Source organism: Neofelis nebulosa, chromosome 4 (genome assembly GCF_028018385.1).
Source record: "Neofelis nebulosa isolate mNeoNeb1 chromosome 4, mNeoNeb1.pri, whole genome shotgun sequence".
NCBI lineage: Eukaryota > Metazoa > Chordata > Mammalia > Carnivora > Felidae > Neofelis > Neofelis nebulosa.
In genome coordinates, this window is record NC_080785.1 from 5341486 (window position 1) to 5369000 (window position 27515).

Genomic DNA, 27515 nt, shown 5'->3' on the forward strand with positions numbered 1-27515 from the left:
ATTCCTTGTGCAACAGAGGCAGACTTTTTTCTAATTCACTTACTGGTATCTGGAAACCTTGTTCACAGGCGCGCGCGCGCACACACACACACACACACACACACACACACACACATCCCAAATCCAAAGAAAACGGAAACGCTGTGTTGTGTCTCAAGAGTGGGAACACAGTGCCCCAGTATAGACCTTCCCAGTGTGAAAGGATGGATGTGTGGGGGTGTGAGCCTAAGGTTGTATTTAGGCCCCAGAAGGCAAAGGATGGGGGGCGGGGGGATAGAGTGAAGCCAGGAATGGTAGTAAGTAGTGGAGGGAGAGAAGCAGCAGCAAGTGGCTAGGTCATTACTGCCTGTAATGTTATCGCTAATCCTCTTAACTTTTAAAATTTGATTTGTGGACAACTCCTACATTCACATGGTTTAAAACTGAAAAAGAATTAAGGGTAAGCAGTGAAAAGTGTCCCTCTCTCCCCTGTCCTCATTTTTGGATGGAGAGTTTTTGGTAACTAGGTAAGACTCAATTACAGCCATAGTTGGAGCTCAGAAGAGGCTTCTAGGCTGCAGAGACAGTCTTGTGGTCCTGAGCCGGAAGATGTAATTGAAGGCAAAGGGAAGATTTTTTTAAGTGCACACTGACTTGTAGTTGTCTTTCTGAGCATTCTCTGTGTGTGTTTCCCCTTCCCTGATGCTTGTGTTTCATTTCCTGAAAACAGCACATTAAGCAACATGAATTCTACAACCATTTGGTGCCTTTTCCATCATTTTGTACACTTTCCCCACCTATTGGATGCACAATTAGAATGGCTCAGTGGCCACTTTGCCTTCTATTTCCTATTACATAGGAATTATGTATTTGGTAGATTTTTTCCCCCAATTTTATCTGTGTATTTTTCTTTTTTCCAGAAGGAGAACTTGTGGACTGTGATGGGAAATCAGAATCTAGTCCTGAACGGGAAACTGTGGACGATGAAACGAAGGGGGCGGAAGGAACAGATGGTGTGAAAAAGAGAAAAAGGAAACCGTACAGACCAGGTATCATCCTGAGCTGGACCTTTTAATGTAATCAAAACTTAGTTAATTTAAGAAAAAATGTAATATTGAGGACTGCCAAGTATAATTAAATGAACAAAATGAAATACAGCTCCTTAACTCTCCAAACTAAAACTTGAATGTCGAAATTGAAGAACTGAATGTGCATTTAGGTGGCAAATTCCTTAGGTCGAGTATGTGAATACTTCACAAAAAATGATTCTTTTAATGCCTTATCCCAATGTTTTATTTGTACTGGGACCTTTAAGGCCGTTTGTATATTTTTCCTTTGATGCGTACTTCTGCAATTATTTTAATTTTCAGCATTCGTATTTACTATTTGTTATGTTAAAAAAAATTTTTTTTACGTTTATTCATTTTTGAGAGATGGAGAGAGCATGAGTGGGGGAGGGGCGGAGGGAGAGGGAGACACAGAATCAGAAGCAGGCTCCATCCAGGCTCTGAGCTGTCAGCACAGAGCCCGACGCAGGGCTTGAACTCACAGACTGCGAGATCATGACCTGAGTCGAAGTCGGACACTTAACCGACTGAGCCACCCAGGCGCCCCATATTTGTTATGTTGTTTTTTGTTTTTTTTTTTTAATGTTTGTTTATTTTTAAGACAGAGACAGAGCACGAACAGGGGAGGGTCAGAGAGAGAGGGAGACAGAGAATCCGAAACAGGCTCCAGGCTCTGAGCTGTTAGCACAGAGCCCGACACGGGGCTCGAACTCACGGACCCTGAGATCATGACCTCAGCCGAAGTCAGATGCTTAACCGACTGAGCCACCCAGGCACCCCTGCTATGTTTTTAAAACTTACTTCAGTGTTTGTGCAGGAGCCAGTAAGTGTATAATGTGAGGGCGATATGACAGAGTTCTTAGGCTTCCTGAATTTATAGACCAGTTCATACACAACTGATTAAATTCTGATTTCCTCCCTGCCTCAGAGGTGGAGGGACATCTCGCTTGCTTATAAGATTTTATTTGCCTTATTGGAAAAAATTACTGAAATGGTCACAATGCAGACCGTTTAGGCTTTCTTTAGGCACTTTATTCATGTCTGTTTACCAATCAGTGAGACATTAAGTCGAATCAATTCAGTCTTTAATCTTCTAGCTGCTTATATTGTATTGATAAGAGTCTTGTAAATACCTTTTGAGGTGCAAGGAAGACCTTTCTCACTGTTGTATGTATTCTGTAAGACCTCAAGAAGGTAACTTTCCTTACAGGTGGGCCACATCTGAAACAAGGACCTAGGTTAGCTTCATCCAAGTCACTGCATGAAAATCACTTCATTTCTTCCTAATTTGGAGGCTTATTACTATACATACGTTTTTAGACACTGCAAACTCCTTCTAGGAGCTAACATTTATTGTGTTTTTTTCCTTTGACTCTGCCTTCCGTGAAGGCCATCTCTGTGACTGAGGGAGCCATTAGGTCACAAAGTGGGTTCGACTTACTTTTGACTGTGTGTCAGGCTCTAGTCTATGGGCTTTACATCTGGCAAGTTATTTAATCCTTATAATGCATGTATGAGGAGGAGTTAGATGCCATCCCTGTTTTACCAGTGAGGGAACTGGGAACACTTAAAAATTAGACAGCTTGCCCAAAGTCACAGAAGAACCAGAGTTAGAATTTCTGCTTTTAATTATAGAGCTGAATGTGTCTCATGTCCAAGGGCCTTAAGTAGACACGTTACCCCTGAAGTCATACTGACTTTGTTTGGGTCATCTAGTTTTGTTTATATCTTGTATTTATTCTCTGTAGCTAATGTACAAATAATTTGAAAGATGATATTTGAGTTACTTAATGTTTGCTAAATAAGTATAATTTACTGTAATATTTACTCTGATGCTGCTTAGAAGAGGAAATGCACGCAGTCTTTCTATACTCTAATAATGTCTTTTTATACCTGTTTGGTTAGTGATAAGGTAACAGTAGTTTTGACCTCTTTTAATTTGCTTATTTCAAACTCTTGTGTATAAAAATGATCATTTAAAGTAGCCCATATTGAATTTGGGAAATGCCTCAGTATTTAAGCAGTATCACCCTACTTTGAAAATACAGAGAGCAATCAGTTATTTACAAGGCTAACCAATTTCTTTTTTGGTTAGGTATCGGTGGATTTATGGTACGGCAAAGAAGTCGAACCGGGCAAGGAAAAACGAAAAGATCTGTCATTAGAAAAGATTCTTCAGGCTCTATTTCTGAGCAGTTACCTAACAGAGATGATGGTATGGTACTGATTTTGTTTAACTCCCTTTTCTTGCTGTCTCTATGGAAAAGAACTGTCCTAAATAATGCTGCAGTCACAACCTTACTGCTTCTTACTGATCATGGTTTGAGTGCCTGTGGAGTTCATACCTATGATACAGGAATGAGGTTTCATAAAGAAAAAGATTTAAATCCAACAGAGTATATTCCTCTGAGATTTTTTTAAAACAAGTTTCTTTCTGTCTTAGGTGAAATATCAACAGGTTAGGGACCGAATCACTTAGTTAAACCAGGTGCTTACTGATCATCTCACAAAAGGCCTTTCTTCGCCCGTCTTAGCTGCTTGGTATAAATAAAATTGGAGACTTTATTTTGTTGAAAGTGACAGGGTACTACAACAATTTTAAACCAAATTGTATAATGTTTTAGAAATATGTCTTCCAATTAATATTCTGTCATCCTCACTTAGATCCTCAAAGAACACTAAATCATTAAGTCACAGCTTGAGAATTGGTTCTGATGAACACTATATGTCGGTATGGTCACAGTCTGTATGCTGTACGTATTTTAAATGCTTTCGGTAGGATATGAAAAAAAGATGTTTTCAGCATGTGCACTGATTGGAGTTCTTCCATTATTAAGAGGTGGGGTTTTAACCTGTGAATTAATGAAAATTACAAATTGCATTTTTATTTATTTATTTTTTTTATTTTTTATTTTTTTTAAATTTTTTTTCAACGTTTTTCATTTATTTTTGGGACAGAGAGAGACAGAGCATGAACGGGGGAGGGGCAGAGAGAGAGGGAGACACAGAATCGGAAACAGGCTCCAGGCTCCGAGCCATCGGCCCAGAGCCTGACGCGGGGCTCGACCTCACGGACCGCGAGATCGTGACCTGGCTGAAGTCGGACGCTTAACCGACTGCGCCACTCAGGCGCCCCACAAATTGCATTTTTAAAAGGAAGCACTAGATGGTTTTAAAGGAGTTCCTAATATGACTGTAACAGTATGATTGTAATGTAGTTATAATAAGCCCTAAGAAATGTGACATGTTCGATGAGCCTGGTTTTGTGTTTTCCTTCTGTCTCTATTCTGCCGTCATAGTTTAGTTCTGTTAGGTTAGTGTTTTATCCCTTTACGTGTCGTATCGAGAGTGATCCATTGAGTTTTTATTTTCTTGGGTGTTGTTTCCCTTTCTGAATTGAATTGCTAAGTGCTAAGACCCTTTCTCGTCTCTCTATAGCTTACTCCTTCCTAGTCTCAGTCCTCTGTTACTTCCTTATGTGTCTAAGTAACACGGAGCAGAAGTATTAAAGCCTGTGCACCTGTGATTCTACAGATGCCTCTCCTGCCCTTTCCCATAGTGCCTCATTTCGTTGTGTTTATTGTGTGACATAGATACATACATACACATAATATGTTACTTTTTATTTATGTGTTTATTTTTACTGTGAGTTCATATTCTTTAGAACATTCTCTGAACTTTGTTGAGGAGTGAATTGCAGGTGGCTTCTTTCAGAGACTGCATCTCTTACCACCAGGAACATGAGGTGCTACCACCCTTCTTTAGCTTAAAGAATTTAGCTTCAGTTCTTAGCTTGAAGTTTTTTGGTCCACCTGCATTCTATAAATCTGGATTTCTTACATATTAGGGTTATATTGAGTTTATGAACTCTCAGGGAAGATTTTCACTTTTTGCCTTTCTACCCAGCACCAAATTCCCTGACAAGTTGACAAGTTCTTGGCGGTTGGTGGTGGAGAGGGGGAGGGGGAGGTGAGTGATGTATGGGGGACGAGGGGGTTGGGAGGGTGTATTTCTTGTTATGCCAACTCTGAGCGTGGAATCCTTCAGGGTCTCACCTTTATCACCTTTATGGGAGGCACCTCTGGTTAATCACTATGCCGAGGAGGGAGAGGCCTTGAACTTTGGTCTTCTAGTCTCCCATTGCTCAGGAGGCTCTGAAAACCTGAGCTCAAGGTCACTGCATTTTAGCAGAACTTCAGAGAGCTTTACTTGGTTCTTTGCTTAATTCTTTCTGTGGTTCCTGTCTTACCTGAATTTGTTGGTCTTTAAGGATTCTTTATTTTCTGGTAGATTACTGGTACATTTAAAAAGATAGTTTAAAAAAATGTTTATCCACCATCTGTAGTTGTAAAATTTTTAGAAGTCAGTTCCCTTACATACTCTGGCCACAAAAGTCCCCACATTGATTTTTAGGAGGGTTGTACTGTTTGCCTTGGGAACATGAGCCTCTCATTTGATTGCTCACTTATCTGCTCTACGTAGTGGACTGACTTCTTTGCTAATTTCATAGATCAAAATTTTGTTTTATTTCCTTTTCTCTGATTGATTTTAAGATTGAGCATTCATAGCATATTTACAAGCGTTTTTGTAGGTGGTGATATGTTAGTATAATATGTACTACAGAAACCTAATTTGCAATAAATCCTTGAACTTGGAATTGCTGGATTGAAGAATACACTTTCCAAAAGACTTCTGTTGGATATGCCCAGTAAACTCTTCGGAAAGGTTGTTCCTGCCTTTAGTTGCCTTTAGAAATATAGGAGTAGCTATTTCCCCATACTCATAAGCACTGAGTACTTTTATTATTTTAATTTTTAACAAAATGTTGATGTTAAAGGAAACAGTTTGCTGCTTTGCGAGTAAGGAAATACTCATTAAGAGACAAAAGTAAACATATACTGATACTAAATAGACATGCAATGAATTTTATATGATGCTTAAAAGTTACTAACAAACTTGCTTTGACATCTTTTTTGTGAAAAAGTGTGTCTGTCAAGTCATGTTGTATGCCTTAAACTGACATAGTATTGTACATCTTTATATCTCAATAAAACTGGAGAGAAAAAAGAAAAAGCTTGTTTGTTTATATGGATCTGTGTATGTTGGTAAGCTGTAAAGTTACTTTGGGTGGATTTGTCTGACAATATTGAACATCACATATTTATAAATGTGACTATTGTTTCAGGCTGGAGTGAGCACTTACCAGATACACTAGTTGATGAATCTGTTTCTGTTACTGAAAACACTGAAAAAATAAAGAAGAGATACCGAAAAAGGAAAAATAAGCTTGAAGAAACGTTCCCTGCCTATTTACAAGTAATATTTTGCTTTACATTATATTGTATAGTTTATTAACAAAAGAAATGTAATGTATTGAGTTTTGAAAAATAGCTTTAGTTTTGTTGGTGTTTTACTCGTTTTGTTTTTAATTACATATTTTAAATGCCAGCTTTACCTTTCAGAAGCCCATAAAAATTAACATTTACTTTTTTGTGTGTGCTTTGGTACTTTTCAAAAAGTTCTTTTTTATCCCAGTTTTTCACTTCTAAATGTTTCTTAAGACACACAAGGACAGTTGGAACTGGGAAAAGCTCATTCTTCCAAAGCAGTCGCACTTGTGTGCTCCCCAAACCCACGTCCTATGGACAGCTCCCTTTGCCAGTGCAGGTTAGAGTAATTATAGTCACTGAATAAAGTTGGGTTTTTAGCAGCCAGGGTTACAGCTTTTAATAATTGGTTACCACTTTCAGAGGCCAGTGAGCCAAAGTTTTAAGTAGAATTGTTTTTTGTCTTCTAAAACATACATCAGAAAAACATCCGTCAGGGTGAAGACATTCTTTGATAGGTGTAGGCTCCATGAAAATAGGAATCTTTCTGGTTTATCCTGCAAGCATTAAGTCACAGAGGAGCTCCAGGCCATGTGCTGTACTGGAAAGGGCCGTGTATTAGAGATACAGGACTGAGATTCAGGTTCCCGAGCAGGGGAGTCCTCCTTCCTGGGCCTCTCTGTCTTCAGGTGTGAGAGTAGAATTGGAACAGACTATTCTTGAGTGTCCGTCCTAATGTCAGTGTCGGTGAGTGTTCCTCTGATCTGTTCCTCCCACACAATAATGGCCTACATGTATACCTCATTATTGCTTGCATTTATTTTTTTACCTTAATTTTCCAGTTGGCTCTTAATGGTTTAACTGCTTTAAAAATTACATTTCTTCTCAGCTAATATCCAGCTTCTTCAGTTTTCTTTTTTTAATGATGAGAAGTATAGGGGCACCTGGGTGGCTCAGTCGGTTAAGCGGCCGACTTCGGCTCAGGTCATGATCTCGCGGTCCGTGAGTTTGAGCCCCGCGTCGGGCTCTGTGCTGACAGCTCAGAGCCTGGAGCCTGTTTCAGATTCTGTGTCTCCCTCTCTCTGACCCTCCCCCATTCATGCTCTGTCTCTCTCTCTGTCTCAAAAATAAATAAACGTTAAAAAAAAAAAAAAAAAAGATGAAGTATAAAAATCACCTACTCATTTGAATAGAGTTTTTTGTTTAATAAACTTTTTGTTTAATAAACTTGTAAGCATAATATGTAGTATGTGGTAATATACATGAGTGTAAGTTTTTATTAGACAACTAATCCATAAGGTCAGTGTCCATTTTAGAGAGAGAGAGAGAGCGCGCGCGAGCACTCGTGGACACGAGGCAAGGGGGAACAGAAGATCTCCTCAACAGGCTCTGCCCTGACAGCAGAGAGCCCATTGCTGGGCTTGAACTCACAAACTGTGAGATCATGACCTGAGCCAAAATCAGACACACAACCAACTGAGCCGCCCAGGGGCCCCGAGGGCAGTGTCCATTTTAGAGCTGAGCCTTTAAGGTGGGAGTCCTGGGCTTGAGTATTGCCCTCCTGCCAGTTAGCGATGTGATCTCATTCCCATCAACACCTGTGTGCCAAGAAATGTTGAGAGATTAAGAATTATGTCTGTAAAGTACCTGTGCCGTACGTGTCGTCAGTCTGTAATAGTATGTTTTGTTTTTCCCATGTTCCCTTCAAATACCTAACTGTGTAACTTCTTTTTAACCATATAATAGTAATTGTATTGGTCAGAAAATACTCCCACCTTTATTGTTTAGATTCGCTTTAACTGCATCCTTTTTGTTGTCTTTTAATAATCCTTTTGTTGTCCCTTTTAATAATCCTTTCTTGAGAATATTGAGTAGAATACCTGCTTCTCCTCGCCCCACCTCCTTTCCTTGATTCTTCTGTAGAGTGTGATCTTCTTTGGCTGTTGATGAACATATGAAAACTGACCATTTCATACATTGAAAAAGAGCCTTTAAAAGTAGTGGATCTGATTTCCTGATTAACTGCTGTAATCTTGATCTCCTGAACTGGACTGTTTCCTCCAGTGTGCATCAGTAATACTTAATGGGTTTGTTTTTTCTTGAGGCGGGGGCCAGGGGGCGGGGTGGGGAGCGATATGAAGGAAGCCATTGTAATAATGATACTGTTTCTTGAGGTAGAGCTGTAATTTCCCCCATTGACTGGGGGGGGGGGGGTACATAGTGATGAAAGCCACAGGGATTCAGCAGCCATTATTCCATTTTTTCTTTATTAATCATAACAGTGTCTAGATAAACTATAAATAATTGTATAATCTGTCAAATAGATTTGTGTGGTCTCCTAAGACCTAGTGCTCCTGTCTACCTTAGGAGCCCCTGTAGTAGATTTAAAATCTCTGGTTGGTTCTTGGAGTCACATTGTCAAATTAGAAACCACATGGAGCCATTCCTTTATATAAAATCAATATAAAACCATCAAATTAATAGGAATATTACAGTTTTTGATAATTAGCACTGAAATCTTCATGAGTTATTAAAAAAATTGTTGCTAATCATGATGTCAGATTGAATACTGAAGGCATGAAATAAATGGTTTCTAAATTTTAAGATGCTCTACTCTTCAACATTTTTCCTAATGATAAAAGTATCACTGGTATAAGAAACAAACCATCGTCTACCCAGTGGTCAGCTTTGCTGATTTTCAAATTTCTTTTTTTTTTTTCCTTTAAAATTTTTTAATGTTTATTTATTTTTGAGAGAGAGAGCCAGGGAGGAAGGCGGGGGGCAGGGGGGAGACACAGAGTCAGAAGCAGGTCAGAAGCAGGTTCCAGGCTCTGATCTGTCAGCACAGAGCCCAATGCGGGGCTCGAACTCACAAACCATGAGATCATGACCTGAGCCGAAGTCGGCCGCTTAACCGACTGAGCCACCCAGGCGCCCCCAAATGTCTTTTTCATACTGAAACAGCTTGTTCATTTAAAAAATGTGAAAATTTCAAATACATCATCACCTTGATCAGGTTTCACAAATAGTTCCTTCCCCATCCCCTTTCAGAAGTTAGCATTGTTAACAGTTTGTTATTTATCCTTTCAGAACCTATTAATTTATTATTAAATTATGAGTGAAAGTAATCTTAGTTTGTATTTTATGTTTTGCTGGACATATCATTCAACTTGTTTTCTTTTAATTCTGTATTTCAGAGCTTTTCTTTGATAGCATAGCTCTATGTCCTTTTAAAATGTTGATGTGTTTTATAGTTTGGGTGTCTGTAATTTATTTAGTCCTATGCCTTTTGACAGACCAATTGAAGCTGTTTCCTCCTGTGGTACTATAAAAAATGCTGCAGCAAGCCTTTTCCTGTATATGTATCTTTTGCAAGAGTCTGTTAAATGTTGATTTTCTTCAAAATTGGCCTCTACAAAGGATCCCTTTTCCAGACAGACCACCTTACAGAAAATAGACTAAAGCGGAATTGTTGGGTTGAAGTGAAGTGGAGGGGGGCGGGCGGAGTTCCAAGGGCTTCCTTTTGTCCTCTTTATTGATCCTTGAGAAGTTTTGGAGAGGTCCTTGCATTGTAAGGAACACAGCTTGAAACACTAGTCTCTAGATTAGTGGAAGTACATTGAAACGGAGAAATGTTAATATGAGTAAGTGAATGAAAAGCCAAAAGCCTTTAACAGCAGTAAATTTTGTGCACATACTATGTTTCAAATGAGTATAAAAACCCTCTTTCAGATTTATAGCATGTTAAGTCTTTAATGTGGTTATGTGAGTCAATATGAGGTTACTAAATCTACCTGAAGTATGTAAATATTAAAGCTATAGATCAAACCCCTGTGCTATTCTCTGCAAGTAATCTATAAGTATTAATAATATTTATGAAGCTTTAGTTTTTCTTATAATATGAATGAAGGTGCCAATGGTATTATAAATTTATCAATTTTTAAATTTAATTGTAGCCGAATCTCCTGGAATTATTGGATTATTGTATCTCAGTACAATTGTGTGGTTTTATATGCATAATTTTGTCTCTAGTAAAACTATAAAAATTTGTTTATGAATAAGGGGAAATCTATATAAAAGAATCGACAGGTTATTTCTAAATTGCTTATATATTTCTATGTTCAGTTTCTGTATTCTTGAATACCAAGTTTTTGTGTTAGTTCTGCCTTCTTGTCAAAACAGCAGAATTACCTGTTAACCATCTTAGAACTTTATAACTAAGTCACTTTCGTATGTGCTTATCTTTACCTAGGAGGCTTTCTTTGGAAAAGATCTTCTAGATACAAGTAGACAAAACAAGCTAAGTTTAGATAATCTATCAGAAGATGCGGCTCAACTTTCATATAAAACAAACATGAACACAAATTTCTTGGATCCTTCCTTAGATCCACTACTTAGTTCATCATCAACTCCAGCAAAACCTGGAACCCACGGTATGTGGAATAATTTGCAGATGTGTTCTTTACCATATGGAATTCGTATTCCTTGTAATTAAACCTTTGAAATGCTTTAGTTTGGCCTCATATGCATTTTAAAAATCAGCCTCATTGAAGTATAATTTGCATTCAGTAAATGCAACTATTTTAAGTGGACAGGTCTAGAAGATTTGGTAAATAAATTTATCTGTGTAACTACCACCAAAATCAAGAGTTGCAAAGGAAAATATTCAGTTTATAACATGCTGCGGATAATGTACAGAGGTGTGTGATTTTGCCGTAGTTGAGGAGTAATAAACGTAACAGTCTTTGACTTAAATGAGGTCGATTTTTGTTAATTTCATAGCCGTAAGAAATTCAAAAGAGGAAAACAAGAGAATGCTGTAGTCAGGAACTGGCTGACAGACTGTGTTAATACGGTGGAGTATGTTGTGTTACATCACAGTCTCTTACTACTGACACTTACTACTGTTTGGGCCAGAGAATCTTTGTTGGAGGGTGGCGCTGTGGTGCCCCGTGGGACACTTAGTACCTCTGTCCTTATGATGTCGTGATGATCAGAAATGTTGCCAAATGTCCCCTGTATTGACAACCCCTACCCTAGGTAGAGTGACTATGGGGACTATTGAGAAGTGGAAAAAGGTATGAGAAATAACATTTATAAAGTACTGTTAATGTCAACAAAGATCTAGAAGCTTAAGTAGTTCAGCATGTAGGAGTTGTGATCATAGAACTTTCCCCCACTTCCAGATTTTTATCTCACTATCAGTTATAAATTAATGTTTTTCTGACTTTTTGCCATTAGTTAGAGTTTTTCCTCAGTAAATTTTATAACTCAATTTTGAAAGTAATCTTAAGGTGACCTTTTACTGAAAGATGACTTTTGATATATTAAGTAGTTACAGTTCCATTAACCTGGCATTACCCTAGTTGACATGCAGTCTTTTAACTTCTTGAAATGATTAGAAGCAATCTTACCAACCCCCTTGTACGCATACAGGATGTCCAATCTTCCTTATTGTGAGCAACAGTGAAGTTAAAGGAGTGACCTGAAGGCCATGCTTTTTATTTGTTTAATCTTGGCAGATCATTTTAATTCTGTTGTTGTCAGTAGCTAGCTGCTCTTATCCGTGTCTATGTATTGTTAAAATACATAATGAAAGACCTGTAGACCCTTCAAAGAGTATCTTACTATGAAAATCCATTTAGATAGAAGTTACCTGCACTTGAGTTTTTATGAGGAAGAGAACTGATGCTGGGCAGAAGGCATATTGTAGCGGGAGAAAACATGGATAAGTTCACGAAGCCGCTGAGAATGGTTGGGTGACGAAGCCAAAGTGTGGAGGGCTGGAGTAGAACCCACTCTGGAACCCAGACGACACGGACATTCTCTGCAGTTGGACGACTCTTGACGGTCTAATGGGCAACTTAACTAGTCGTAGCGGCTTGTTGTTGTTGGGTTTCGTTCAGTGTAGTCCATTCCATCAGTTCTAATGATGTGTTGGTAGGATAGAAAATCCCTTTTGTCAAGTGGGGTGAACTTTGAAAACGCGGTTTAAAAAAATGTTACTTGTAATTTATGTAGTAGAATTCCGTTGGTTTAACACACACACACACACACACACACACACACACACACACACAATCCCTAAATGAATTATCCACTTGAATTTTCCTTCAAATGTCTAGAGAATACACTATTGAAGTAAGCTTGTTTCTCTAAACACTTAACAAATATTTGGGCATTTCATTTACACAAGTTTTCATTTTGAAAGATTATAATCTTCTGTATGTATGAATTCTATTTGACAAGTGTTTGTTCAGTGAGACAAGACTATTTGTGTCTTACAGGGATATTTGCTCTAGAATCTTACCGTTTTTTATGGGCCCTCCCCCCTTTTTAAAGTAAAAACATAGCTGACCTGGATTAAAACATTCAGATGTACCTTAACTTAAATGACTGATGTAATTATTAAAGCTAATCGATTGTCTTACTGATGAGTCCAGAGGCCTTTGGAGAACTCCTCCACTCTTCGTTATCTCACACCACACACCTGATACCATCCACAAACTTGTCTCTGCCTTCAAAATGTATCCCAAAGTCAGCCACGTCCTATCTCCCCTCTCCCTGCGGCTCTGGTGCCCGCATCACCACTTCTCACCTAGACTTCCCATGCTGCTGGCGCTCCCCCCGCCCCCAGGCGGCCGGCACTTTCCCTGTAAGAGTCAGTCCTGTGCCCCGCGAGCCATCAGCCTTCGACCAACTTCCCGTTCTTTATATTGTGGACTAAAGCTCAGTCTTCGCCATGACTTATAAACCATACATAATCTCACTTTGCTGCCTTTTTCATTTCCTATCACTCCTTCTCTCCATCACTACAGTCAACCACACTGGCCACACTTGGCAAAACCCTTCCTGCGCCAGTCTTGCCCTCTGCTTTTCCCTCTGCCTGGAGTATTCGCTCTGTCTTCCTGCGTATCACTCCCTTATTCCGTTTATATTTACCCTTGGTCATGTCCTTTAAAAGGTCTTCCCTGACTACTCTGTCTAATAGTTTGTCACCTCCACATCTTATTCTTATGCTTTTTCCTTCTTGTTCTCTTCATAGCATTTATACTGACACCATTTATTTATTAACTCCTCCTGTGAAAGTAAAGTAGGCATGCACTTTGTTTTGGTTATTCTGAATTCCCGGTGGCTGGAACAATGCCTTTTAATATAGTCCATCGACCTAATTCTGTGGATACTGACATCTTTTGGATAAATAAGTGAACGGTTAATCAGTATTAAGATCAGAGTTGGAAGCAGGCATCGAACTATATGGTACCTACTATACTTCACAAGAAACTTCTAAGTAATGGGTTTGACTTTCATATTTTATTTATCTTCTGTGTTTTAGTTTCTAATGTCACTTTTAGAGATGATACTTAATGCATTTTTTTGCTTTGTTATAGCATTCTATTTCACTTTTATTGCATTTATTTATTTTATTGATCTTTAAGTTTTATTTTATTGTTGATATACATTAGTCACAAAACAAAAAAAGTCTTAATTTTTAATGTTTTGTTATTCAAAACATTGGCGTGTGCTGTCTTTGAAAAATTCCTTATTTTAGAAGTGATAATCTTAACTTTTTATGATTCTAGCACTTAGCTTCTGTGTAGTCTAGATATTTAGTGAGTGGTTGAATGAGTGAGGGTGTTTTAGAATGTAATGTCTAGGACAATATTGAGACTTTAAAAATATACTTGCTATGCTTAGGTACGACTGATGACCCCTTAGCTGATATTTCTGAAGTCTTAAACACAGATGATGACATTCTTGGAATAATTTCAGATGACCTTGCAAAATCAGTTGATCATTCAGGTATATATGTCTATATTTGTCTAGTGTCTGTTTTATGATACGATGAGAGGTATATGTGTGTGTGGAACAAGTTAGAACTCATCATTTTATTTGATCTACCTCAGCTTTTCTGCTTTAGGAGAGGAAATAGCAAGTTAATTTCTGTTGTCTTTCTAATTGCATCAAACTTAAGGCTTGTTGCCCTACAGTCTTGCTGTATCTTGTTTCTTCTTTTGTTTGCATTGCCCCTCACTTCCCGGTCCCGTGGTAATCATCCATTTTATTTGGTTTGGGTCTTGTAGGTCTTGATTTATGCACTTTCCAGGTTGAGAGCTCACCTTTTCCATTTGGTAAGAAACTGAGTAATGGATGACGGCTGACTAGAAGTAGTCTTCTTTTTTATAGTGATTTCAGCTGAAACAGCCTGTAGGTGCATGCGTATTGCTAGAGTGCTAATTTGTCACTAATCCATCCTTGCTTTCCCTCTGTGCGTGCAGCTGAAGCATGGTGCAGCTGTGCTGTGCTGTGGATGACTTTACCAGCAGCTCCTCTTTTGTTTTGTTTTGTTTCTTTAATGGATGATTTTATTCTTGTTAATATGTAATTTATAATATTACCCACATGTTAGAGAGTTAATTCCTAATATAGGATCAAAGAAGAGCAGACTACATTTTAGTTCTTAATGGCAGCAGTATTGAGAGAGCTTGATAAAGTGGATGATAGACCACTTTTAAATGTGACTTTTGCCTAAAAACCAGTTTATACGAAACAAAGCCCGTTATTTTAGGAACATAAGCAATGTCTTGTTTTGTGACTACAGAATATTTCCAAAACATGGTCTGTAGTTGAAATTATTCACAAAAGGATAAAGTTTACTAACCATTGAGAATTTTAGAGCATTTCGTTACGTGAGATTCTATCCCTCCTGTGTCCTACACTACATATGATAGTTGAGCTATACATCTGAAACCACTATTTTCCAAGTTAAAGCAGTTGACTGTATATTGAATACTGTATATTGAATCTTCTTGTAGATTCCAAAGTAATAATGTGGTGCTTATTTTTTGTGGACGTTCAGACTCAGGAGTGTTCTTCTGTTCCTCAGGAGATGTGTTTTCTTCGATTGAAATATAACTTTAAATGGCACCTAAGTTTACAAATACATCGTGCCTGATTTTTCCTGATGTGACTATTCAGATTGATATAAGAATCCTGATTAGTTTAGAATTGCAAACTTTTCGTTGCTCCGTTTTAATCATATTGTCGTGTATTAATGCCAGTAAACAGTGTCATGCATTTTACATGACTATTCAGGATTCGCTTTTAATCTACTTACTCTGCCCCTCCAGCCGGCATAGATATTGGTCCTGTCGCTGATGATGCATCGTCTTTGCCTCAGCCAAGTGTCAATCCCACTTCACGACCACTAAGTGAAGAGCAGCTAGATGGAATCCTCAGTCCTGAGCTAGACAAAATGGTCACAGATGGTAAAATATTTGCCCTACATCTAGGCTTTCTAAAAGACATGAGTAAATATGATTTTCAAAGATTTCTGCATGCTTCTTTATAATTTAACTTCTGTTCTGATCATTTCTGTGTCAAATGCTATTTTGTATCTGTATGTTGAAATGGTAGTTGTTAATGTTTCTATTTCTTTATTTCATCCTAGGAGCAATTCTTGGAAAGTTATACAAAATTCCAGGTATTTGTGTTCTGTATTTCGAGTTTCTGACAATGGCATTCCAGGTGCTTTGGCTCGGTAGTCTCTTCATCTCATTACCGCTACGATTCTGTCTCACAGAGCTTGGAGGGAAGGATGTTGAAGACTTGTTCACCGCTGTGCTTAGTCCTGCGACTGCCCAGCCGACCCCGCTAGCACAGCCTCCCCCACCGCCTGCACCTCAGCTGCTGCCCATACACAGCCAGGGTATGTCACCTCTAGAAAAGTTCCGTAAGTACGGTTCTGCAGTGTGTGTGCGTTTCTAAAGCAGATCGGCCTCGACCCTTAGAAACAATGGCTAGGAATCAATAGGAGGAAACCCTCCTCTGTGGTGATGGGAAAATAATCTGAATTGATCTCAGCCACACCCCTACCTCCCTGAACTTCTCTGGCAATCTGTGATCCACTTTGAGAGCAGAATTCTTTTTCTCACTGTGGGGGCCGTGGGGGAGTAGTACCTGCCTGCTTCCCTTCCCCAGCTGGGCTCCTGTTTGCCTAGCCCTCCCTGCACACACGTTTGGAGAATGACCCTCCACCTGGCTTCCTTGTGCTCACTGACCTGGTCCCGCTTTCGCTGTCATTTCCTCAGTGGTTAGCAAATCTCCACCTCCTCACCCAGCCCCATGCTTTTCGCTGCAGCGTGTGGCACATAGATATTTGTTTGGGTAATTACGGTTTTCCCCTTAGATTGTGAACTGTCTGAAGGCTAGGGCCATATCTGTCCTCATCTCTATGGACTTCGCCACAGAATATGTGTTCAGCACATCCGTTCAGAGTAAATCCTTGACCTTTCTCTACTGTCAACTTCGGTCTACTGTCAACTTCACATTTTTTTTTTTAAGTTTATTTATTTATTTTGAGAGAGTTAAGGAGGGGCAGACAGGGAAGGAGAAAGAGAATCCCAAGCAGGCTCTGCACTGTGAACAAAGAGCCTGACCTGGGGCTCAGTCTCCTGAACTGTGAGATCATGACTTGAGCCGAAGCCGAGAGTCAGACACTTAACCGACTGAGCCACCCACGTGCCCCCAAATTTCTCATTTTGTACAAATCTGCCTACTTTGATCTGTTTTCTCCGACCTGCTTGTAACTAGTTGCCACATAAGACTTAAGGGTTGAATTTCTCCATGTTTCTGGAGAGCTGAAATTGGACAGCCTAGACTTAAAATTTGTAGAGTGAGGGGAAGAGATGGTGTGGCAGGTGTGGGAGTCTCCCGTGGGGGGGTAGTTTGGAGTCCTGTGTTGGCATGTGTCTATGGTGATTTGAGCATAGGGTCAGTTCTCTAGATCTTGTTTTCACTGCTTCATGATGATATACTGAATTGAGTAACTTAATGATACTTTTATAAACTGTGACACTGTTTTTGTATAAGTGCTGAAACGTGCAAATAATGTAATGTTATTTTTACTGCCAATTTTGTGCATACATGCAAAATGCCATAATACACATAATTAAAATATTTTAGTTACTGCTAGTTTAGCCTCTAAACATAAGTTTACCTTGATTTTTGCTAGACTAAACATGTGATTTACATTTGGATAAAACAGACTCATCACAAGTGCTTCTTGTCTTAATTGTTCCCATGTGCTTTCTTAATGATTGGAAATGCAACACTTCAATATTTCTCTTCTCAACTTATTAAAAAAAAAAACATATCCATGTTTTCTGAAATGCAACGTCTGTATTTTAGAAATCAAATCAGTTAAAGATGCATTTTTAAATAAAAGATCTTACCGTCATTATTTAAATGCTTTTAACAGTATAGGCTCATTTTTGAAAGGTTTTCAGGGGATGCCTTTGTTTGTTTTGTTGGTTGCTTATGTGTAATACAAAGATTAATGGTCCCACCCCTCCCCCCGCCCCGTCCAGAGTTTTTAATCCTAGTATATGGACTTTGAGGTATACAGCTGAGTTATATCATAGTAGACCAGAATTCAGGTAGAGCTTTAAGAGTCGTTAAGATTTTGGCAGTCATGTTTCAAAGAATAATAATTGTAACTTAAAGCATGATCAGGTAACATACAGAGTGACACATGGGTATTCAATAATGGCAACTTGAACATTTTCCAGAGCGGAGGAGAAGCGGTAAGTGGGTAGCATTTAAGGAGCAAAAGCAGAAAATGCATGTTGGGTCTAGATTGTATGTAGGCGTCTGTGAGACAGGCTGTGCCAGTTGCCTTTTCTTCTCCAGGTTGCTCAGAGGTCTCACACCAGTGACATGACCTGATGGGGTTACAGGTTTTGGCAAGGTAGCTCTGACGTCAGTATTGGAAATGAATTTGACACGAGGGTTGTACTGATGAGTTGATTGTGGTTGGAACTAAGTGAAAACTTGGGTTCCAGGGAAATATATCTGCAATGCTAATTGAAAAGAAGAAACGGATATGAGTGATAGCAATGTTAGAATAAGTAGGAGTCTGCTGCTGAATGGATGTGAGGCACAAGGAAACGTGGAACACAGACCGAATTAGACTGTATGGAAGCCAGGTTTGCCTGCAGGTAATCAGGCTATAAACTAGAAGCCCAGAACAGCGAAGACTGGCTGTGCGTGTGTGTGCGCGTGTGTGTGCGTGGCAGAGGGTGGTAGTGGAGGCGTGACAAACTTAGTTTTAGACCGCTGTTAGTTAGAAATGGGACACACACATTGTCCTGACTTGTAGGCGGACTGACTCGCGGCTGTTCGAGGCTATAGGTGGAAATCGAGGAATTGCATGTGGAGTGACACTAGTTGAAGTTGTGGGAAGGCGGAGGTTTCTGAAGAGGACGTACTGCCATAGCACACAGAATCTCGAAGAACTCTTCAATTAAACGTGACCGGTCACATGCTTAACTCACCTGGCTTGTAGTACACGCGCAATTACGTGTTCCTTTCCCTTTTCCTTTTCAAGGATTAGGTGAAAGTGAAAAAATAAAACAGTGACGTAGACTGAGTGAGAAGCATAGAATCTTAGAAATGAGGATTGTTAGAGACAAGTTACAATGTCAGGTAGGATGAGTGCCTGAAAGACGTTTCATTGGACACTAAGATTGTTGGTAATCCTCAGTGGGGTAACTTCGATGTGAGGGTCAGAAAGGGTGCCAGAGTGTAACGTGTGGACAGTAATCCAGAAGGTCAGAAAATGGAGAAGGGAGATTTCAAGAAGATTGAGATAGAGTAACTTGAAATCACTTTCACTGAAGGTTAGGTGAAGTGGCTTTTCCATTGTTACCATGATTCATTCCTTGAAAGAGGTTACGTTCATAAACTGGGATGATCAGGTTGGGGTGGTATGGTAGATGTGAGAGAAAGAGAAGAGACACTTCTTAATTAAAATAACAATAATGAGAAATGCCTTGCATTTACGTGTCCTTGAACAAGTTATTTAACTCCTAGGTCTTTGCTTCCCTAGGTTCCTAGGGTTATTACGAGGATCAAAGAGTTAATATGTGTAAAGCTTTCAGAACAGTGCTTGGCATATAACGAAGGGCTTTGATACACTATTGTTATTATGACAAGTTTCAATATGGCCACGTTGTGCTTAAGATAGTGATGACGGACATGGGTCACATTCTCATTACGAATAAAGAAACTTTTGTTTATGCTAATCACATGGAAGACGTTTTGACATTTTTCTTTTTCAAATATTTATTCAGTTTTGAGAGAGGGAGAGAGAGGGAGATGGAGTGTGAGCAGGGGAGGGGCAGAGAGGGGGAGACACAGAATCCGAAGCAGGCTCCACGCTCCGAGCTGTCAGCGCAGAGCCCGACATGGGGCTCGAACTCATGAACCGCAAGATCATGACCTGAGCTGAAGTCGGACGCTTAACCCACTGAGCCACCCCAGGCGCCCCAGGATGGTTGACATTTTTCAGTGAAATCTCATATCTCTTAATGGAACCTACTTTTCAGTGAAGTTGAAAATAGAGGTGGCATTCTCCTTTGAATAAAAGCAGAAACGTTGTTCCTTAATCTTATCCTTGGCATGAGTATAGACCTACTGGGACACTTGTCGCTGTGGAGTTCTGATCCGGTGGGCCCAGCTCTGCCATGTAGGAGAACAAGCCCCAACTGGGAAGTCAGATAGCTCTTAGGAAGTCCTGGAGACAAAATCCTGAAAACCTGCAGGTGCCCAGCCTCAGTATCCTCACACATAGGACCTGGAACTCTGTATAGTAGAGTGTTCTAGTCAGAGGGTCTGGTAGGTGAAAGGACGTCGTGCAGTGTAAAACATGTGGGTGAGACACTGTTCTTGGTTATTCCTTTTTCTAATGGTATGGCAAAGTGATTGTTAGGAGTACTCTACCATTATACCAGCCGGGCCAAGTATTAGCCAACTCTGTCCCTGTATTTTCATTTGTATGATTGATGGGTGATGGGTGAAGTGGATCTCCTAGTGTTGTTCTGACTGTTGCAACAGAGGCCTTGTGTTTATTATTTCAGAGTATGTCTCTAATTTGGGAGGAGGTTTTTGAAGGTACAGAAAACTGCTCGGATAAGGACAGTTGGCTAATTCCTAAATTGTTCAGAACAGTAGATCATAGTCAAGGTTGGAGTTACATGCTTTAGGAGAGGAAGGGTCTTATGGTTTGCCTGCTGGCTGTTTGGAAAGAAGACAGGTATTTGAAGCTTGTGCGTAAGGTGGGATGAGAGTTAAAAATGTGTTTGGGGGCTGAAAGGCAAGCCAGTAATGAAAATTAGGTCCCCAACAGAATGTATGTATTTTTAGCAATAATCATCTGTCTGATAATGGTAGATGAAATATTGCTTGTTCCAAATAATTTTAGAACAAGTACCAATTTAAGAATCATAGATGGTTTTTTGTATCAACAGGAGCAAGAGTAAAATGTAAGGAAGCATTCGCGTGTAGATTTTGAGTGAAGAAGAGAAAGACTATTTAATAAAATGTAGGAGCATTTGCCGGGAGAGTCCTTTCTGTGGAGCTAATATGTATTGAACAGTGAACTGCGTACAGGCGCTGTGCTGAGAACCCCACGTACCTTGTGTCTGTGACAGTAGGGAACACCTCCACGTTACAGGAATAGTGATGGGGTCCTTTCCGACAGGAAGCAAAATTAAGCTTCTAACGGGTAGCACCGTTAAGCTCTCAGACTCCAAAACACATGCCATTTTCAGTATACCATGATGAAGTAAACAGAAGTACATACAGGGACCATACTGCAAAATACAACCGAAAGTCATTCTTTACGCAATATTTTAGTTTAATATTGAAACAGAAATCCTACTTTTAAATAGTGCTAGAAGTTTTTCTTTAGACATGTTATTTATAAATAAGCTGCTCTTTAAAATTATTTATGAGTAATATGCAAACTGAAGTGGTGTTTTCTTCTTTGAAGATGTGTTTTCGCGGATGCCACTCATGAACGGCCTTATTGGACCCAATCCTCACCTCCCACATAATTCTTTGCCTCCTGGAAGTGGATTGGGAACTTTCTCTACTGTAGCACAATCCCCTTACACTGATACCAGGTATTGGAAGCCTTCATTTTCCATGGAAACTTAAATAACGTTAATTTTTGTTGTATAAATGCTAGTCTGTTTTAAGTTCTTGTGCACTAAGCGTACGTTCTGTATATCAGGATCTTTGCTGCAGATGATCTAACATTGTAGCTCTTTTGTAACAAGAGGGCTTAATGAACTTGTGCTTGCCACAGTCTTTAGAAGGTAATTTTATATTTACAAAGTAAAGTTATTTGTTATCTGCCAGGGATAAAAATCCAGCATTTCATCCGATGGCAAGTGATCCTAACAGCTCTTGGACGTCATCCGCTCCCACGGTAGAGGGAGAGAACGATACAATGTCAAATGCCCAGAGAAGCACGCTGAAATGGGAGAAGGAAGAGGCTCTGGGTGAAATGGCAACAGTAGCACCTGTTCTCTACACAAACATCAATTTCCCCAGCCTGAAGGAGGAATTCCCTGGTAATTCACACCTAGTGTGGCTCTCTGTGTTACCCTGAGTAGGTCATGCTGCCTTGCCTGCCGGTGGTTTCCATTGGTGACTGTGGTAGGAAGTCCACGTATCAACACCAGTTTTCATCTTGTATGACTGTGTACAGTGAGAAGATTCCATAGATGTCTAGAAACATCTTGATAGAAATAAACGCTACCTTATGCAACAACGACAGAAATCAGTGGCTCAGTGCAGGGTTGTCTGTTAAAGGGATATACCTACTCTTTTTCAAGTACTATTGGTCACACTTTGATTTGCTGTTGATAGATGAGCATATCGGGTTCTGTTGAGTTGCTTTGTGTCAATGAAAAATTATCCTTAGATCAGAGCTACGGGTTTTTTAAGTAATTCTCTTCAGTGCTTTAAGAGTTTTACTGTGTGATCCTAGAACCTCATGAAATACCATGTTAAGGCTGTTGACGTGTCACTTGATCTCCATTTTCTTTGGGTTTTGAAGCTTTTTAAAAACATCGTTTCTACTTTTACCACTGTCGATTTCACCCGTCTTTCCTTTTGCTTACTGTCCCAACACTAAGTTTCATAGCAGTGGCTTGGAATGATTGGTTTCGCATGTCTGTGTTGTGCACGAACGCTGGTGAGGTGCTTATGTATAATTACGATTACCTCCTTTTGGTCCGATTGAGAGACTTCTCTGGAGGACTGATGTTTTACGAAACTTTTAGCTTTGGTTCTTGAAGCATCTTACATGGTTGAGAGAAGTTATTACGTTTGGCTTAACATTTTCTCAGCTGGTTAGCCCCTTCAATTTAAAAACTCCCCCAGTCTACAAGTGAGATTCTTAATAAGGCCACACTACATTCAGCAAATCCTCATTTGGCCTACTGCATGCCTGGAACTTTGTGCTGTACAAAGAATTACTCACTCATGAACACACAGCCAGAATAAGTTGAACTGTCCACACCGCGTGGCGATGCGTCCTGACCGCAGCTCCATAAACGTGTGGACCATGCTTTTCTGTTGCAGACTGGACGACGAGAGTGAAGCAGATTGCCAAGCTGTGGAGAAAAGCGAGCTCGCAGGAAAGAGCGCCTTACGTGGTATTTACCAAACCTCCCATGTGTCCTGTTGTTAAACACAATACCCAAACCTTACTTTTGTTGTCGTAGGTTAATAAAGATTTTCTGTTGCAGAAAACACATATTAATACTTGCACAACTAATACACAGCTTTGTTTTTATAGTGATTTCCTATTATGTCTTGAGATAGGATGTGGAGTTTTCTCATAAGCTAGTTGGTAGAACTAGGATATTGAAGACTGAAATCGGTTATTTTAGGAGCATGTTTATTTAATTCATTTCACTTTAAAATTCTTTTATCTCTTTGAAAGAGTACTACTGTTTGAGGCCGCATCAGTGTGCCTCAGTGTCTTCCACAATAATCTCTCTTTGTGTTAGGTTTAGTAAAGACTGTATCTTGAAAGAGACATATCTAGACACCTTTAAGGAGCTTTTGAAACATGAACTTTGCAAGGGATTGTTAGGATATTTTATAAGGTCCACAGTTCAGGTGGTGAATTGTTTTCTCCCAAAGAGCCAAATTAAGATTGTCGGCTGGATCCAAATCCTTGCTTCCATTGTAAAGCATATTAAGTGGACATTATTATTTTAAGAAATGTATCCCATTACCTTCCAACTTGATCTTCAGGGTACCTGTTGTCAGTGATAACAGTTGGGTAAAGCAGAAACGTTTTCTGATGTGTTGACAATGCTTTGTGTTTTAGCTTGATTATACTAAGGTGATAGTGTAGTTTTAGTGTTCCTCGGTTGTGTTCTCCAATGCTAAGCTCCAAATTCCAGAGTTTAGATTTGGAGGATTGACTTGATATTTTCCTTCTCTCTAAATTAAGAGGGATGCTGATGTTTCCGTTTTTGAAGGGTCTGTGAAGATAAGGGTTGAAAATGGTAGATTACCTCCGGGTTCTCCAGCCTGGCTCAGATAGAGAGATGTCCTCCGTGGAGGCGACGTGCGTTAAAAACGGGAGAGGGTGGGGTAGTGTCTGGGTGCTTTCTGGGCACAAGAGTCCAGAAGCTCTGAAGGATTCTATTTCAATTCCCTTCAACCGTTTAACCCAACTTTTTCTTAGAAAGTTCATCATAGTTTTATTTCTCGAAACATGTTAACGTCTGCTGGCAGATAACTTTCTTCTCCTTTTCTCAAAGCAAAAAGCCAGAGATAACAGGGCTGCTTTACGCATTAATAAAGTACAGATGTCAAATGATCCCCTGAAGAGGCAGCAACAGCAAGACAGCATCGATCCTGGCTCTCGCATTGATTCGGACCTTTTTAAAGATCCGTTAAAGCAAAGAGAATCGGAACATGAACAGGAATGGAAATTTAGACAGGTATATGGTTTTTTAAAATAATTTGCTTTTAGATTGTATTTTTGTTTTTCGAGAGGACAGTAAGTAATTCATGTCATTATTTCAGAAGATAGTTCTTACCAGAGTATGAAAACGTGGTTAAAAGTTGACTTACCTTTGGGGCGTCTGGGTGGCTCGGTCGGTTAAGCGTCCGACTCTGGATTTCGGCTCAGGCCACAACCTCACGGTTCGTGGGCTCGAGCCCCGTGCCGGGCTCTGCCCTGTGATCGTGCGGAGCCTGCTTGGGATTCTCTGTCTCCCTGTCTCTCTGCCCCTCTCTTGCTTTCTCTTCCTCTGTCTCTTTCTCCAAAGTAAATAAATAGACATTGCGAAAATACCCACCTTTCTCAGCAAACTGTATTTCAGGCGACTGGGGAAGCTCATTAAAATGTTGCAAATAGCATATTGCCTGGGGCATAGCCACGGTGCTCTGTGGTGGAGTTTATAATCACCTCTGCTCTTCCGGAGTTTATAATCTGATACGGGCGCAGTCTGGCAACTGGTGACCTCCGACAGACTAATTTCCCGTGGCTTTTTTCCTCCCGTGACAGTCACGTTCTTCCTTAACCACGCGAGTGCCTCTTCTTTCCTGTCTCACAGCAAATGCGCCAGAAGAGCAAGCAGCAAGCCAAAATCGAAGCCACGCAGAAGCTCGAACAGGTGAAGAACGAGCAGCAGCAGCAGCAGCAGCAGTTTGGCGCACAGCCCCCCGTGGCCCCGTCCGGCTCGGACACGCCGAGCAGCGGCATACAGAGCCCCCTGACCCCCCAGCCTGGCAACGGGAACGCGTCTCCTGCGCAGGCGTTCCATAAGGACCTGTTTCCGAAGCAGCTCCCCAGCGCCCCCTCGTCCGCGTCGTCAGACGACGTGTTCGTGAAACCGCAGGCTCCTCCCCCGGCTGCAGCCCCGGCCCGAGGCCCCCCCGTCCAGGAGAGTCTGTCACAGCCTCAGACCTGTCAGCCCCCCTCACCACAGGTGTTTTCAGCTGGGTCGGCTCACTCCCGGCCACCCTCCCCAGTGGTGGATCCTTATGCAAAAATGGTGGGGACTCCGAGACCACCTCCTGGGGGCCACGGGTTTTCCAGAAGAAATTCCGCTGCCCTGGTGGAAAACTGTGCTCCTCTGCCCCCAGTCCCCAGGCCTGCTCCGGTGAGTGAGGCCACGGCAAATAGGCCGTCCCCAGTCAGAGACTTCTGTGCTTCCTCCACGGCAAATGGTGACCCCTATGCAAAGCCTCCAGACACGCCCAGACCTACAATGACCGACCAGTTTCCCAAGCCCTCGGGCCTCCCCCGGTCTCCGGTGGTTGCCGAGCAGACTGCAAAAGGCCCTCTAGCAGCTGGCACCAGCGATCACTTCAGCAAACCGTCTCCCAGGGCAGATGTGTTTCAGAGACAGCGGATTCCTGACCCGTACGCACGGCCCTTGCTGACACCCGCACCTCCCGACAGTGGCCCTGGGCCCTTTAAGGCTCCGATGCAGCCCCCTCCACCTTCCCAGGATCCCTATGGGCCGGTGTCGCAGGCACCAAGGCGACTGTCCGTGGACCCTTACGAGAGGCCTGCGTTCGCACCGAGACCTGGAGATAACTTTTCTCACAGCCAGTCAAGTGGCCCATACAGCCAGCCTCCCCTGACCCCACATCCGGCAACAAATGAGTCTTTGGCCCATTCCTCAAGGGCTTTTTCCCAGCCTGGAACCATGTCAAGGCCAACATCTCAGGACCCGTATTCCCAGCCCCCAGGGACTCCACGCCCTGTTATAGATGCTTACCCCCAACCCTCGGGAACATCTCGCTCCAACCCAGACCCCTACTCTCAACCTCCTGGAACTCCCCGGCCCACCACGATTGACCCCTACAGTCAGCAGCCACCAACCCCAAGGCCGCCTACACAAGCAGACTTGTTTGTGCCGCCGGCCGCTAACCAGAGGCATTCAGACCCCTATGCGCATCCCCCTGGAACACCAAGACCTTACTCTCAGCCACCAGCAGCACCAAGGCCAAGGATTTCAGAGGGTTTTCCTAGGTCCTCAATGACAAGACCGGTCCTCATGCCAAATCAGGATCCTTTCCTGCAAGCAGCACAAAATCGAGGAGCAGCTTTATCTGGTCCATTGATAAGGCCACCTGATACATGTTCCCCAAGTCCTAGGCCCCCTGGACCTAGTCTTTCGGAAACTTTCAGCCGAGTTTCCCCGTCTGCTACTCGGGATGCGTATGATCAGCCTCCAATGACTCCAAGAACTCAGTCTGACTCTTTTGGAACAAGTCAAGTTGCCCATGATGTTGGTCAGTCAAGGCCTGGATCAGAGGGGAGCTTCAGTGCGCCTTCAAACTCTCCAATGAGTTCTCAGAGCCAACAGTTTTCCAGCGTCTCCCACCTTCCTGGACCTGTACCAACTTCCGGGGTCACTGAGACGCAGAGTACCGTAAACATGTCACAAGCAGATACAGAGAAATTGAGACAGGTAAAAACACGTTGTATCTTCATAGATGTTTTAAGTGTGTCATTGCAGAAAGCTAGGTATTTCATCAAGCTGAGTAATTTCTACACAGATGTTAAAGTTTATCTTCTTATTCTGTGGAATTTGTTCTGCAAAGAAGAAAAATGAAATTGGTAAAATTATAATACGATTGAATTTGATTTATTCTGCATCTGATGTTTGGTTGTCATGAATCTGTTCAAAAATTTGAATTTTTGATCTTCATGACTCTCAAATGTGAAAGCTTTCGATTTTGTGATACTTGTGTGGCAAGGAAAAAAAAGTACCCAAATTATTACTTTGTTTTTATAATCTGTTGAGTAGTTCAGTGTGACTCGTGTTTTATCCAGTACTTTGAACGTTGAGATATTTTAAGCATTTTTCGCAGTCACGTTTTGGAAGTATTAAGACTTAAGCCGTTCGTTCATCACCAGAAATCCCAGGGATCTTCGTTTCTTTCCATCCAGCGGCAGAAGTTACGTGAAATCATTCTCCAGCAGCAACAGCAGAAGAAGATGGCAGGTCGGCAGGAGAAAGGGTCCCAGGATGCGGTAGCGGGGCCTCTTCCAGCGCCCCTGCAGCACTGGCAGCCGGACAGCATCAGCCAGGCTTTTGCTAGGGCTCCGCCCCCCTATCCCGGCAGCATCAGATCTCCTGTTGTCCCTCCTCTGGGACCTAGATACGCACTTTTCCCAAAAGATCCACGCGGACCCTATCCTCCTGATGTTACTGGTATGGGGATGCGACCTCACGGACTTAGGTAATGCTTTCAGTTTCGCGCCAGCTCTGAATTACTAGATGGAAATAGACAAATGAAGTTACTCTTA

The 27515-nt window shown here is 41.2% G+C and overlaps 1 protein-coding gene across 18 annotated transcripts in view; it reads left to right on the forward strand.

Annotated features, from left to right (window-relative positions):
* Window positions 1-27515, forward strand: part of KMT2C (lysine methyltransferase 2C) — a 285986-nt gene that overhangs the window by 216688 nt on the left and 41783 nt on the right. For 13 of the 18 annotated variants that reach the window (XM_058723731.1, XM_058723732.1, XM_058723715.1 and 10 more), the window contains 15 exons: window positions 900-1028; window positions 3142-3261; window positions 6232-6362; window positions 10626-10806; window positions 14072-14176; window positions 14458-14505; window positions 15505-15642; window positions 15825-15857; window positions 15957-16106; window positions 21207-21339; window positions 21578-21792; window positions 22808-22881; window positions 24004-24186; window positions 24805-26673; window positions 27156-27448. In XM_058723731.1, the coding sequence (XP_058579714.1) occupies window positions 900-1028; window positions 3142-3261; window positions 6232-6362; window positions 10626-10806; window positions 14072-14176; window positions 14458-14505; window positions 15505-15642; window positions 15825-15857; window positions 15957-16106; window positions 21207-21339; window positions 21578-21792; window positions 22808-22881; window positions 24004-24186; window positions 24805-26673; window positions 27156-27448 (3802 nt within the window). The remainder of the gene's footprint in view (window positions 1-899; window positions 1029-3141; window positions 3262-6231; window positions 6363-10625; window positions 10807-14071; window positions 14177-14457; window positions 14506-15504; window positions 15643-15824; window positions 15858-15956; window positions 16107-21206; window positions 21340-21577; window positions 21793-22807; window positions 22882-24003; window positions 24187-24804; window positions 26674-27155; window positions 27449-27515) is intronic. The other 5 variants (XM_058723734.1, XM_058723721.1, XM_058723729.1 and 2 more) reach the window with 3 other exon arrangements.